Source organism: Carassius carassius, chromosome 19 (genome assembly GCF_963082965.1).
Source record: "Carassius carassius chromosome 19, fCarCar2.1, whole genome shotgun sequence".
Lineage (NCBI taxonomy): Eukaryota > Metazoa > Chordata > Actinopteri > Cypriniformes > Cyprinidae > Carassius > Carassius carassius.
In genome coordinates this window covers 27,234,782-27,250,825 of record NC_081773.1, presented here as the reverse complement: position 1 = coordinate 27,250,825, position 16,044 = coordinate 27,234,782, and the positions used below count along the sequence as shown (strand labels likewise).

Here is a 16,044-nt window from a genome sequence, read left to right as displayed (position 1 = left end):
GACACTTTTACAGAAAATGAGTTTGAGACGTCGCACCAAGCATTGCCGTTGCTCTACTCATTTGTACACCATATGAATCACCTCCAGGTTACATCGAAGTGCTCTTCACATTCATGTTGACATCAATTTTCGCTGGGTAGTTTACAGGATTAGAAAGCCGAGGATAGAGAAATCTGGAAGGAATTGAGCTTGAGCTTTAAACACAATTACACTAATCAGCCTGGGATGCAGGCTGTAAAGGACAGAAGAGTGCACAGGACTGTGCTTTGTTTCTTGGGTAATGTTTAGTGAGCAGGTTTGGTAACCAAAAGCTGACAAACGTGTATGCAAATGCAAACAGTTGTCTATTTGTTTACAGTATGTTCACTACATTTTTAGGGCTTTTGAAAAAAGTTAGGCTGATGATACACAGGGCAACTGGAGCAATTTCGCAGTAGGCCTATTAGACACGCAGCGTACTGTCATTACTGTCAAGGAATAGAACACCCTAAAATTTAATTTCTGTCATTATTTATTTACTTTCACGTTGTCCCAAACCTGTATTAATTTCTTTCTTGTGCTGAACACAAAAGAAGATATTTTGAAGAATGTGGGTAACCAAATAGTTGCAAATAAAAGCAATAAATACTCTGGAAGTCACTGTGGACCAGCAACTGTTTGGTTTTCCATGTTCCTCAAAACAGCATTTATGTTCAGAAGATAAAGAAACTTATTCAGGTTTAAAACCCACTTTTGAGTGAGTAAATGGTGGTATAAAAAATAAAACACTATGACAGAATTGACAGACAGTTGACGGAATTTTTTATTTTTGGGTGAACTATTCCTTTCACGTTAATAAAACAACAAAACACAAAGAGAAAAATCACTCACTGCTCTTGACTGAAGAAATTGAATACAGTTGCTTTAGGAATCAGTTTATATAGTATTTTATTTTTATATTTTTTCATTCAGTTCCTCCTGCTAAATACACCTATAGTAACTGAAAATAAAGCACTGCTTGTTTTATTTGTATATTATGTGTAGCTGTAATGTGTATCTTTGTCTTTTTTTATTTTTGTTATAAAAAAATAAGAACAAAGATTTTCTTTTTTTTTTCCGCCCTCTTTGGTCTAAATGTCTGCCATTCTTTTTTTTGTTACCTTGAAAGGCTTTGTCTTTATAATAGGGACATTAGTTTGGCTGTAATGCTCAGAAAACTTGCAAAATAGTAAAACCGAGATGACAAAGAATTGTGAATTGTGGAAAAAAAAAAAAAAAAAACGTGGTATATTTTTTCCCATATTGCCCACCCCTATTTTGGTTGAAAAGCGGGAGGCTTGTGACTGTCCCATAGACTGCCAAGTAAGTTACACTGTCAAGGTCCAGAAAAGTATGAAAGACATTGTCAGAATAGTCCACCTGTCATCAGTGGTTCAAGCGTAACATTATGAAGCAACAAGAATACTTTTTGTACGCAAAAAAAACAAAAATAATTCAACAATTTGTCTCCTCTGTGTCTCTCCGCATCACCGTAGCACCATTTTTTTAAGAATATGAGCTGAACACAGGCAGCTTACGCTCTTCTGTGTCAGCCGCGCCACAAGGATGCACTGTTTTCCTTCAGATCAAAGCGTAAATACATGTAGAAAACGTATACTTGTTTTAACGCATTTTGCGTTTAGTGGATGTTCTCTAAAATTTGCCACTACGGTGATGTGAAGAGACACAGAGGAGACGAATTGTTGAATTATGTAATTACACTGTTAAATGTAATCTATAGAAAATTTCAAATTGAAAATTTAAGTGAAAACATTTTTCATATTACTTATTACTATTCTTGATGCCTAAATTCACTGCTAGCCTTTGAAATAATATATTATAGGTTTTATTTTCAATTTAATTTTTTGAATTTTTAAATTGGCCATTTATCCGTTATCAGCCCTGATATGAAAAGATATATTGGTTTCACATATCTGCATTTGAAACTATTATTTTAAATTAATCGGACAGAATTTTAATATCATCCATAAAATGAAAAGAAATATTGACTTATTGATTTTAATAGCTGTGCATCCCTGGTGCTTTTCTGTATTATGGTTAAACTCAAGCTTAGAACCTTGATGACGATCTTTTACTTTGTGATCTTTACACTTTAAAAAAAAAATGGAATCTAAAAATCTCAGCGCATATAACCTTTTTCATATTGCTCCGTATAATTATTGATTGATTATTAATTGAACAAATCTAGAATTTTATTGGTTATCGGCCATGAAAAAATGTAAATAAATATTGGCTTATAGATTTTAATATCTGTGCATCCATAGTGCTTTTCTGAACTACACTGAAACTACACTTAAGCTTACTAAAGTTGAATAATGACACTATTATATACTATCGGTATTTTCTTATTAATGTGAAGCTGCTTTGAGACTCCTTGTATGAAGAGCTACTGTATAGACCCTTGTGGTATCTACCATTGTTGGTATTTGATAATCATTGTTACCTGAGGTAATATTATTACTATTATTTATATATATATATATATATATATATATATATATATATATATATATATATATATATATATATATATATATATATATATATATATATATATATATATATATATATATATATATATATAATTTATTTATTTATTTTTCTTCTTTGAGATAATTGAAGAAGGAAGCAGCTATTTTGTTCATATAAATTCTTTGACAAACTGGGGTGGGGTTCAATAAGTTTTACTTCTCCCCGCTCCATTTCAAGCATAAGTGTAAGTTATTATTATTATTATTGTGTATTCTTCTGTTGTCGCACTATTTGCTTGAAATAAAAAAAAAATTAAAAAAAAAAAATATATAAATAAATATGACTTCATTTATCCACATTATGGACATTCACTTGGTGAAAATAGTTTTTAACCTGTCCTGCCTTGTCAGTAGGGTCACCGTCACCCTTCAGGAGTAGAGTTTGGAGCAGACGTGTGTGAGTGTGTAACATCAGCAAATATCATGGGCCACTGCAGCGGACGTGTCAGAGAGTTCTGGAACAGCGCTGGCCCGAACACACTCGCACACTTCTGCCATCTCAACAGTTTTTACAAGAGGTGGGTGAGAGTCAAGGGCCTTGAGTCCTGCCAGCGAGAGTGCTCATCCATTTCCTTTACAGCTGCAGACTATGACCTATATTTCATGATAAAACTATTCAAATGAATCAAGTGGTCAGACCAAAGGTTGTATAGCTTGAGAGCTGTTGGATTTTGAATATCATTTTATAGGTGCAGTATGTAATATTAACCACTAGTGGTTGGATTGGGTATTGCAGTCTATATTCAAAATAGTTTTATTTGCATTTCAGTTGCTCTGGTCACAAAGCTGTTTAGATGGATGCTGAGGATTTTTAGGTCGGATAGGATCTGTGTTTTCTTGTCCAGTTTGTTTACTGGCTTCCATGGCAATACGCTGTGTTTTCCACCAACTGGCAACTCAGGGTGTTGAAAGCCTATTGGCTAATTTGGCAGTTTGCAGAATCACGTAGACCAAAAAAAAACAGACATTCCGACATGGAACTAACATTTCAAAGTAGAATATATGTTTTTTCGGAGAACCAAGTATGTGGACTTAGCGTGTTTTCTAAATCTCTGTGAACATATTATGGTATTTTTATTGCTTTTGTACAGTAAAAAAAAAAAATGTAATACGTTACTGTTAAATGTGCTTTGTGGTGATGCTCAACAAGTTTTGTAATCGTAAAAGTTTTGTTTCTACTTTTTATTAAATGGCAGATGGCGTAAGATGGACTCATGCGCTGTTGAATTTACTCCTGTTATTACCGTTCCGTGTTCCTCTGGCCTTTCTAATGTAAGCATTAATGGCTGCATGCCCAGCTTTCTTTAACATAGATGTCTGGGAATGTTCCTACCACTTACAAGAAGTGTCATCCTCATATCTATCTAGTTGTAGAAGTATAACCACAAGATTGGCTTTTCAGAATAGAGTGCTCTTGAGAGGAGAAGTGATGGAATCAATGTTTCCTCAACATCTACAGTACTTATTTGAGCCAGTGGTGCAGGTTTTTACTTTGAACATTCATTTGAACTCATCCATTTCAACGTGTTATGACTCATTAGAAACCATAGGAGGTAATAAATTATATTTTCCCAGTATTTAACACCTGAATATGTGCTTTAAGTGACTAGTTTGTGATCAGAAGACCACACTATACTTACTATAATTTGCTTTATAATAATACTAGATACATTTTGTAACCGTAAGTAATATATCTGTTTGTTTTAAATCTCTATATGTCAATGTTCATTTTTTGTTATTTTATCATGGTTGCTTTTGATTTTAACACTACTTTCCATAAAGCTACAAATCTCATTTAAATTGAATTTGACTTACTTTTGAATTTGATTCACTCTATTTAGGTATATATGTTAGTGCTCTGTGTATTAGTCACTTTATTGTTGTAATGTGATTATTCAGTCTGACGGTTATTTCTATGCTCTGATGCAATGCAGATGTTTGATCTTTTAATTTAGTATATATTCAGTTGTTTCAGAAACATTGCACTTGTCCACAATTAACTTCAAAGCAGTATCTCATACTACAAGAAAATGTAATAAATCAATTATAGTAATGATAAACCTTAGTCTGTTTTTTTTAAAACATGATCAATTTGTTTCAGACGTAGTATTATTATTTTGTATGGAATTTAATGTTGATAATGTTAATGTACTGACAGTAATTGATTTAGTTTATATAATTATTTGCACTTATTGATTACTAATTATTATGTAACTAGAAATTATTAAATTTGAAATAAATGCTAAACTTACTAATCATCAAAAAAAATACCTGGGAAAAAAATATGTACATTTTGAATGCCGTGCACATTTTGACAGGGGGTCACAAACGAGGCAGGGATTAAATGTTAGAGCACAATTGGGGCAGAAGAGGGATTGAGAAGCCTTTGTTGGAGTATCCGAGCAGGTGAAAATGTCAGCAGTGGCTAATGGGCGAAACGTTCGTGCCTGGATGACAGCTTCAAACAGGCGTGACCCTCACGGTGAACTTTTGCTTTTTGTAATTGCAGGCCAGGCCTGTGCGCCGCCTCAGTGGCAGGCCTGTTCTGACACGCTACGTCACACTCCAAGAGCTTGTGTTTACACTCTCCACCGAGGGTATTCATTTGCAGTTTTAACACTTAGATGGACTTGATTAAACTTTTGGGTAAGTTGCCATGCCAAGCTGGAAGCTTTTCAGATGCTGGTTTGGAATCTGGATTCACAAGCACAATGAGTGACTCTTTTATAAGGAGTGATCAGCTGCATCGGACGCCAAGCTAGTGTCAAACCTCTTGGTTATTTAACAGTTGTATTCTGCTGAATCAGTCAAAAATCATATCAGACCAGATATTCTTTCTTTCTCTTTTTAAAAAAAATAAAATATATATCTTAATTATGTTTATGTATTTATTTGTATTTGTATTTTTATTTATATACATTTCTTTGGATATTTATTTTGTTACTTGTATATATTTGTTTTCTGTGTGTTTGTATTTGTAATTATGTATTATTATTTTATTTTTCAAGTTAAATATAATTCCTAACACATTCCAAAGTGATAAGTATATTAAAAAAAAAAAAAAAATTATATATATATATATATATATATATATATATATATAATTTATTATTTTTTTTTTTTCAAATAAGCTTTTATTATTTTACCTAGTATTTTTTTTTTATGTGCCATATTTTTTATGCTTATTAGCTCACTAATTTCATGACGCCACAGTTCCTGTCTATGTTCAGTGTGTATAAAGTTATACTCTATTTAGGATGTTGTCTTAAAAGGCAGCTGGCCAAATAGGAGGTAGATAGCAAGGTGGTTTTGGAGCAAAGCCTAAGTGTGAATGTGGTCCATTTGGTTTTAATGTCACATAGCTCTCCTACACACATCCTGTTATTTGAAAATGGTGTTAAATATTAACTATATTTTCTGTTCCATCTCTCATCAGCATCTGAGCCCAACCTGAAGCTGCGTTCCAGGCTAAAGCAGAAAGTTACGGAGCGCAGGAGTAGCCCACTGCTTCGGAGGAAGGATGGGCAGATCACCACGGCAAAGAAGCGCTCTCTGGACATGGCAGGTGAGAGGATTGTTCACATTTTATTCATAGAGTGAAAGTAAAAAAAATGGCAGAATCTCCTGCATGCACTGCTAGGCCATGACTCCAACATCCGTTCATTCTTGACTGACACCAAACTAATCAAGTCCATTCTCTCTCAGAATCAGCATGCAGCAGTGCTCCTGGTTCTGGTCCGAGTTCACCCAACAACAGCTCAAACAACATTACCAATGAGAACGGCATCGCTGGATCAATCTCCTGCAGTCCAGTGGAGGTACAGCGCACTGCATATGAATCTGTGAGCACGGCTGCTTAAGATCAGTTTTGACATCTCTGGTATTTATTATAATTCTCAAATGACAATGAGTATGTTTTATGTGGTCATGCCTGATTTTGGATGATCCAGTAAATCAAATGTTTAGTTTTGATTAACAGTAAAATAGTCTTTTTATTTTTATTTGGAACTTTTTTTTTTTTAATTTAAGGGCAAAATCTAAATCTTTCTAAATGATAAGAAATGCAAAATCATCCTTACGTGATGTCAAATTATAACATAATGTGCAATATGCCTATATTTAATTAAAATATGTTATAATACATTAATTGTTTTATTGTTTTAATATTTGTCTAAATATATGTATTTATTTATTATTTCTGGATTTTAATATTGTGCATTCATGTATAATATTTATTAATAAATACTCATAATATATATCATGAATTATATTAAAACTATTACATACAAACAGTGTTGAGGAAAGGTACTTTTTAAAGTAATGTATTACAATATTGCATTAGTCCATATAAAAGTAACATTTTGACTATTGTTAACCATTAACAAAAAAATGTATTAAACATCTGTCTTCAGTAATATAACTTTTGCCACGATTTAATAAAAGGTTAATAAATAATTAAAGCCACGATTTAATAAAAGGTTTAAAAAAATGGTTTTTAATTAGGCTCTTTGCTTCACTGTGCCTAAGAAAACCTTTTAAAGCATGATAAAATCACTGCAGCACATGACGTCGCTCTCGAAGCTTATTGGTGCTTTCTTAAATGGACCTCTAAATCTCTTTGAATGCTTCTTCTTTAGGACACGTTTTAGTAGTTCTAGCTCAGTTTTATTGGTGGCCACACTTGCCGCTTGTTGCTTTAAGAAGTGTTCAGAGATTTTCCTGGCCGTTTCCTTGCATGTTTTTAAGCTGTGGACAGTCTCCTTCTGTAGACTGGTTCCACAGGGGTCCGGAGAGCAACCAGACAGAGCTGTTTGTTTTTATCGGTGGGGTTTATTTATCTGTGCATATGTTGGTGTGTGTGTGTGTGTGTCGTTCCAGCCATCTTTGGCGCACAGACTCATGGGCAGAGAGGGTCCTGTTAGCCAGCTGTCTCTGTACACATCGCCCTCCCTTCCCAACATCACCCTGGGCCTGCCGGCCACCGGCCCCTCCAGTGTGAGTCCATCTTTCTTTCTCTCCGTCATAGAGAGGCCCCTGTCTGGACCGTCAGGGGGCCACATGTGGCTTTCAGCCCCTCAGAAAGAGCCTTTTGAGAGACAATATAACTGACTATGGGTCTCTGACGCGAATGGAACATAATTTACGAGGGAATGTCCTCTCTTCTTTGCCCTAGATTCTTTTGGAATCATGCTCTTTCATTCTCTGCTCACACAGGTGGTGTCTGGCCAACAGGATGGTGACAGAATGGCAGTGCCAGGCATGCAGCCAGGAATACCCATAACCACTCCGTTCATGCCAGGAGCCCACCTGCCTTCTTACCTGGCCGCGTCCACCTTAGAGCGGGAGGGTGGCTCGGCACACAACACTCTTCTGCAGCATATGGTGCTTCTGGAGCAGTCGGCTGCACAGAACTCCCTCGCAGGTCAGTCGCAGTCATAATAATCAATATTGATGTTACAGAGACACCTTAACCTGCAGAGACGTTTTTATTGAAGAAAACAGAACGTGACAAGAGAAGGTCTATAACATCTGTCCATAAAAGTTTGAATTATATTTTACATTTAGACATTAAAAATAAATGTGTTGTCTGTGTCATGCCAAGACAACATTTAAATTATTGGGGAATACGAGAACAATTTTCTTTCAAATAAAATAAAATACCAAAACTTAGTTTTTATCATATCATATCATATCATGTCATATATCATATCATTATATTATATGAATAATTTATTCTAATTTGTTCATTTTAATTTATTTAAATATATGTTATATATATTTATATATATATAACAATACATTATTATTCAAGATTTCTGCAGTGTAATATTAATTTAGATTTTTTTTTTTATTAAATATTTGTTTTATTTATGCTTTGTTATATAGTATTGTATTAAATGAAAAAATACAATGTATATACAATAAAAAATGCAATGCACTATTTTGTTTCAAAATCGCGTTTTACTAGATATTCAGAAATTTTATACTGTATTTCGATTGATTGATGTATTTATTTTATACATTATAAGAATGTACTATTATGTTTTAAAGTTTCTTTTTATTATTCACATTTTCTTAAAGATATTATTAATCTATACTAAGTCTGCTAAATGCATAAATGTAAATGCAATGTAAATATAATAATTGTACATTTTAGCCGTTGTTTTAGGTTATAAGGAAACATACAATGTTGCAGTTTTACAGACTTCATGTATAACTCCTCATTTCCTTTAAAAGGAAGGAAATGTGGCCCCTGCTTGAAAACATTTCAGTCGTTCACCACAGCACATCTTACCCTTAAGCATCTGACACACTTTACCCCTCTGCTCCCTCTTTCAATGTTTAATTTTCATAATTCATGTATAATCTTTGCAACTGTTGTATTGCTTAAATGGAATATTTACATGGTTTGTTAATTCTCATAATACACAAATATTTCTCATTTCTGTGACATAATTGCCTATTGTTTTCACATTACATTTCAAAATTGCACCAAAGGGGGGCCTCGGAACAGCCAGGTGCCCCGGGGCCTCGCAGGATCATAATGCGTTGCGCTCCGCTCTCCCTGTGGATGTCATGCATTTATTGGTTATAATTAGTCCAGCATAGGTTATGCAGCGCCCTTTATAAACTGGATTCAATTTCCTCCGATACGCACTAAAGAAGGCTCATTTTAATCGAATTAGTCATAGGCGGTGTTAATTAGCCTCCTGATGTGCCAGGATCGGCTTCACGAGAGCTGGGAGAGGGAGGCTGCCAATAAGAAGAGGTCAATACTTATCCTGAGGATGCGAGAGAGAGAGAGACTCCTCGCTGGCGCAGTCAATTCTGACTAATGATTTGTGCCATCATAAACCATCACGTTAAAGACGAAAGCTCTTCTCCACCCACTAGCGAATCCACAGGAAGTGTACAAACAGGAAGGTTCAAGCCCCTGGGAGGAGTAGTGATGGAGAGTGTGTCTGGAGCAGAGTGGCGCAATAATGCAAAATAAATAAATCAATAAATAATAGTAAATGTAGCTTTTCCTTTGGCGATCCATCATTTGGTGTACTGGAGGCAGAGATGCATGTTTCAATTCGTAATGGTCACATACTGGGTTACTCTGTGGCTTTCTTAACACTGCTCTCTGCTGGATTCTGATTGGTCAGTTGTGGCATTCTGGGGGCAACATATTTCTTTGTATAATTATTGTGCACAGTATAATTGATCGTTGTCCAAGTCAAACAATATCTACTACAATTATTTATGTATTTATATAGATACATGTTTTAGTAATTTTATAGAATATAATTCAATTACATTTATATTTTTTATGTATCATATAATGTTATTTTATATCAAATTAATGAATATATAGTATATAGCATATATTTATATTAATATATTATGTTCACATTTATATATAGTTATTATATATATATATATTATATATATATATTTTATTTTATCTGTATTTTATATTGAATTATATATATATAATTTATTTCTATGTACAAATGCATTAAATGCACATATAAATATTTTTTTGCCACATCTTTTGTTTTCTTTTTCTTCTTTTGCACCATTAGTTACATATTTAGGACAGCATGTTAAGTTTGAAATGGTAACTCTCCAGTTCAGTGCTCTGTTTGCACTTTTTGAGAAAGATCTTGTCAGTTTTATTTGTGCATCAGATGCTTCATGAGCCATCCGTGGGCAGCTTCAGCCATGTGTTCAGGAAACTTAACCCCCCGAGAGCCAAAGCTGGCGAGGTGTTAATTAGCTCAGGGCTGAGTGCTAACAAGAATCTGCTGTGTAACCCAAAGCCCATGTGTTGTGTCCTCAGGCCTGGGGGGCGTGTCCCTGCAGTCGCATCCCATCCACAAGCTCCGGCAGCATCGGCCCCTCGGACGCACGCAGTCGGCCCCCCTGCCCCAGAACGCCCAGGCGCTGCAGCAGCTGGTGGTTCAACAGCAGCACCAGCAGTTCCTGGAGAAACACAAGCAACAGTTCCAGCAGCAGCAGCTTCACATCAGCAAGGTAAAGCACTCTGTCTGTCTTGAGCACCCTTAATCACCATGGCAACCAGCAGGATGTGCCTTCCTTACATGGGCAGACCGGAAACACTCTGCTTGTGTGTGTGTGTGTGTGTGTGTGTGTGTGCGCGCGGGCATGCGTGCGTGCGTGCGTGCGTGCAGACCCAGACTGAATCTTTGGATAGAATCGCAATTAAACAAGGTATAACGGAAACAAATTTGTCTGCTTGCACCATTTCAAAAGACTGATCAATTTTTATTTTATGTATTTTCTAAGTCTTGGAAATAAAGAAATACAGTTTTCTTGACTATTAATTGATACAATTATTGAATAAAATATATAACATTCAAAAGGGTCGTAAGATTTTTTTGAAACAAGTCTGGTTGTTGGTTATTCTCACCAAAACTGCATTTATTTGTTTTTTTGTTTTTTTAAATACAGTAAAAACAGTAATATTGTGAAATATTATAACAATTTAAAAGAACTGTTTTCTATTTGATTATATTTTAAAATGTAATTTCTTCCTATGATGCTAAATCTGAATTTTCAGCATGATTACTCCAGTCTTCTTTAGTGTCAGAAATTACTCTAAGAGTGCTGATTTAATAATGATGATAATAATAATGATAATATTGAAAATAGTCATGCTTCGATGAATAGAAAATTTCTAAGAACTGTTTAATAGACTTTTACAGCATTGTAAAAGTCATTTTTGATTAATTTATTGCATCTTTTGAAATAGTAATATTTTTACCATTTTTCATTCAAATGTTTTGCTGTAAATTTATTCCACTGATTAGCTTGTCTCCCTACATATTTAAACTACTTTTATAATTGTATATATTTGAGTGTTTCACACACATAAAACTAAATAAAATAAAACGAATGTATTGCTTTTGTACTTGGAATCATTAACTATAAGTATTTTCCTATTACCGTACCATAATTTTGTATTTAATATATGCCATTCATAGTGCTTCAGTGTATGAGCAATCTTGCACCATTGTCTGTATTTTCATACAGACAAATATTCTTTTGCTTTATAATGAAGTTTGTCATTCAAGAGCTAGCTGATTTGCTTCATGAACTTTTCAAAGAAGAATTGTAAACCCCTAATGGAGAGGGGGAATACTTGCTGTGCTCCATAACCGCCTCATTTCTCCCTCCTCGTGTTTGCTCATGGAGTGTGTGGTGAGGTCTGTGTTGGGCCGTTATCCTACAGGCTCTTGGTTTGTTCCTAATGCCTGTGCTCTCTCTCACCACCGCAGATGTGCATTATAGATTAGTTATGGGGTTAATCCATGCCTGCACACAAACACGTCAGGATGAGCTCACCGGGTGTGGATCACCTCAGCGCTACACTCGGGGCTTCTGGGAATACTGCCTCTGCTCTGCAGATGGAAGAGGAATTTAATGCTTCCCAAGCATTTACGCTGTTTACATATGACTCCATTCCTCTGTTTTTAAAGTTCACAGGGGAGATATGAGGAGACATATGTTGTCAATCAGTGCTTGAGAATTTCTGCATATCTGTGGACTTAATTTGTGCTTTTTATTCGATGTATCTAGGGGGGGAAATCTGCAAAAAGGATTTAAACATGGTGAAGCATGTTAAAAAGGATAGTTCATGCAAAAATATCTTGTTCCAATAACTTGTTCCAAACATGTTCCAAAATAAGATATTTTTAAGAATGTAGGTAACCAAGCTGTTACCGGTAGCTATTGACTTCCAAAGTATTTTTTAATTTTTTTCATGCTATGGAAGTCGATGGCTACCGTCAACTCTTTGTTTACCAAGATTCTTCAAAAAGAAAGAAATTCTCACAGGTTTGGAACAGGTGGGTAAATGATGGCATTTTCATTTGTGGGAGAAATAAGAGTTTTTTTCTTCTGTTGAACAAAAAAGAAGATATTTTCAAGAATGTTGGTAACCAAACAGTTGCCGGGAGCCATTGACTTCCACAGTAAGGAAAGATTCTGTGGAAGTCATTGGCTACCAGCAATTGGTTACCAACATTCTTCAAACTTTCTTCTTTTGATATTTTCTCCTGAAGTCCCGAATTGTTAAAATTAACATACACAACCTTCTTTACTTCCATTAAGTCATATTTGTGCAAATTAAATATGCATATTTAAAAATTTGGCATGTCGCTATAAGACACGAGAACCTGAAATATTAGGCATAATTGACTACAAATATTGCATGACTCATTTAGATTCCCCACATTTGAATAAACTCAAATGTAAATGAGATTTAAGTGCTGCAGTAGTGAAGGTTGTTGATGAAAAATGTCTTAATTTCTGTGTTTTCCTAAAGTTTGACTTCGGAATCCCTAAAAAATAGTACTCAAGACTATATTTATATCTTTATTTTGCCTTTTTGTCTGTCACTTTTGGAGCTTGACAGCCTTTCTTTACCAGTGGACTGATATGTGGGTGTTTAAATGATGCCAGAATTCAAATAACCTAATTAATATTCATGACCCAAGCCACACCTGTCAAGTTTGTGCGCAGAGCTACTGACGCTGACAGAAAGTCTAACTTTGTGAACAACCGAAGATGTTTCAGACCTAATTATTGAACTCTTGTGACAAAAAGACAAAGGTTGAGTTACGGTTTTGGGAAGTTTTTCTTATTCTTATCTTTTTTTATTTTTTTTTGTAAAGTAATGTAATGTGTAATTTACCTGCCATGAACATTTGACATGTTCACTACGCTGAAGGGAGAGACAGAGCTGCGGCGAGGATGGGGGAAAAACAAAGCGGAGAATATAAAAAAAGCTTGTTTAGAATGAAGCACAGGGATGAGGCAATTGCCGAGTGCTCTGACGTCAATTATGTTCCCTTGGCACATTGCCAGGGGCTGTGTTTTTACCACACTGGAGTGTGTGTGTGTGTGTGTGTGTGTGTGAGAGAGAGAGAGAGAGAGAGCTGTCAATGAGCTGTCATTGCCACACTGATAGGGTTAGACACAGTTTTCACAGCATGAGCTTGAGCCAAGAGGACAGTTTCTTTTGTTCCTGTTGTTCAAGAGTATTATTTAATGCAGCTGTAGTTTTGACTGTATTTTTGGACACCAGATTTGTGTGTTTTGTTCGTCAGCATTCACAATCACAACCTGTTTTACCTCCATTAAGTGGTTTAATTCTAAAGCGAACTGTGTGTTAATAAAGTGAATGTGGTCAGTTTTATTTAATGTTGGTTTTAAGGGTTGGTTTATACTTTTTAAATAGTTATCTTCACTACAAGCTGCTAACAAAAACTAGCAAACAGTTGTTTAACTATCTGATAGAGATATCGTCAGAGCGTTAAACAGTTAACAATTTCTATCATTTTTTAGTTTTTTTTTTAGTATTTATTTTATTTTGCTCTTATTTGCTAAACAAAGCCAAATTGAATTGATCACAGATGCAGTAAAACCAATAATATTAAGAAATGTCATTACAAATTAAATTCTATTCTTATATAGGTTTTCAAATGAAATTTATTCCTGTGATGGCAAAGCTGAATTTTCAGAAACCATTACTCCAGCCCCACAGATTCTTTGATGAATAGAAAGTTTAAAAGAGCAGCGTTTAATAGAAACCGATCTTTTGTAACATTATAAGTCTTTACTGTCACTTTTGATCAGTTTAATGTGTTCTTGCTGAATAAAGGTATTAATTTCTTTCAACAAAAAAAGAAAGAAAAAAAATCTTTAGTACCATTAATAACTGTAACAAGTTTTTCCTTTTTTAAGGTTTTTTTTTTTTTTTTTTTTTTCAGGACTATTGAGTAAAGATTCAAACCATATTATCTTAGGTTTTTTGTTTATTTTGTATTCGTGGAAGTCTGATTCATCAGTTGAGTTGATGGTGATTTTGACTTGTTTCTCTCAGATGATGGCTAAGCCGAGCGAGCCGGGCCGGCAGCACGAGAGTCACCCGGAGGAGACGGAGGAGGAGCTGCGGGAGCACCAGGCCCTGGGCGACTCCACGGAGGCTCGTCCTCACGGGGTCACCATCAAACAGGAACCTCCGGATGAGCAGGATGAAGAGTTCCAGAGGCAAGCCGAGGAAGAGCTGCTCTTCAGACAGGTGAGGGTGTCCGAGCAGACACTGAGCACCAGAAGGGGGCAGCAACAGCCTCCTATAAAGAGTCAGACGCCTGTTGGTGAAAAGGGGGTTATTAACTCGTAAGAACAATCTGTCCCAACAAGATACTGCGTATTTCTGGCACTTACTCAGCTGGAGACAGGCATTGATTTTACTTTAAGCTGCCATAAAACAATAAAAGTGGTTCATGTAAAATACAAATAGACCAGCTGTGCTAGCTAACATGCTGGTTTCATTGGAATTCATTTAAATGAATCGGCAGTATTGCACAATTACAACAAACATACAAATATTTCCAAAACGGCAGATCTTGTACCTTTCTATTTTTGTCTCTGTAATAATGCATTTACATAATAAAATTGTTATATTAATTTACCCTTCAAAAAAAAAATACCACCATTTAGAAGAAAGAAGTCTGGATTTATTGGATTAAAAATACATTAGAAAACATTTATCAGAATTGTTTTCGATTTGAATAGATTTTAAAATGTAATTTATTCCAGTGACGATGGAGCTGAATTTACACATAAAATAAAAAGCATGCTCAGTATGAGTTTATTTATGCAATCCGTGTATTTTTTTTCGCCATTCAGAAGTGTTTAATGCAAGCACAGGTCTTATTCGCTTAATTAAACGCTGCTTTTTAAAAATGAACGGGAGGTGGGCACTTGTGCTGGAAGAGATCGTTTAGGTCCAGCTCTTTTTCTTCTTAATGGGCAGCAGGGGTGCATGTTCCTCTGCATATTCCTGCAGTCGAACTGAAATATTCATCAGCTAACTAACTCTGTGTCCAAAACTGAACGTAGCTGCCAATTAACAGACAGCATTTATGTTTGAAGAAACCTCTAAAGGTTTCAGAACAGCTTTCAAGACACCATAACGTCACTTCTAATGATCAAGAATAAATCAAGTCAGCTTTAGACAGTAAATATATAGAGGCTACAGTGCTTGTTTCTTAGTATAAATTGAAATAAACACTACTGTTCAAAAGTTCAGATTAAGTTTTATTAAGTCGATATGTTTATTCAGCAAGAATGCATTGAACTGGTCAAATGGTGACAGTAAAGACTATTTTAAATAAATGAAAAGAATCAAAGAATCCTTAAAAGGTTTCACAAAAATACTAAGCAGCACAGCTATTTTCAGCGTTGTTCATAATAAAAAAAAGAAATGCAGGCCATGCATTTCTCACCTAGGCCTTGGTGCCTTTAGACCTTCGTATACTGCCTTAGATATTTTCACAGGTTTTACTGTCTTGAAGAGCTAAACACAAAGCATTGTGGGATATGAAGTGGAGCTCAGAACACTCTTGCCTTTATAAACGGATTTTCAAAATGAAAAGCATTATCTATACTGTATGTA

The 16,044-nt window shown here is 35.1% G+C and overlaps 1 protein-coding gene across 1 annotated transcript in view; it reads left to right on the top strand.

Annotated features, from left to right (window-relative positions):
- The window catches only part of LOC132095497 (histone deacetylase 4-like), a 224,292-nt gene that overhangs the window by 145,158 nt on the left and 63,090 nt on the right, over positions 1 to 16,044 (top strand). Inside the window, exons 8-13 of the mRNA XM_059500553.1 lie at positions 6,007 to 6,135; positions 6,276 to 6,388; positions 7,449 to 7,565; positions 7,785 to 7,992; positions 10,399 to 10,592; positions 14,467 to 14,664. Coding sequence (XP_059356536.1) covers positions 6,007 to 6,135; positions 6,276 to 6,388; positions 7,449 to 7,565; positions 7,785 to 7,992; positions 10,399 to 10,592; positions 14,467 to 14,664 — 959 coding nt within the window. The remainder of the gene's footprint in view (positions 1 to 6,006; positions 6,136 to 6,275; positions 6,389 to 7,448; positions 7,566 to 7,784; positions 7,993 to 10,398; positions 10,593 to 14,466; positions 14,665 to 16,044) is intronic.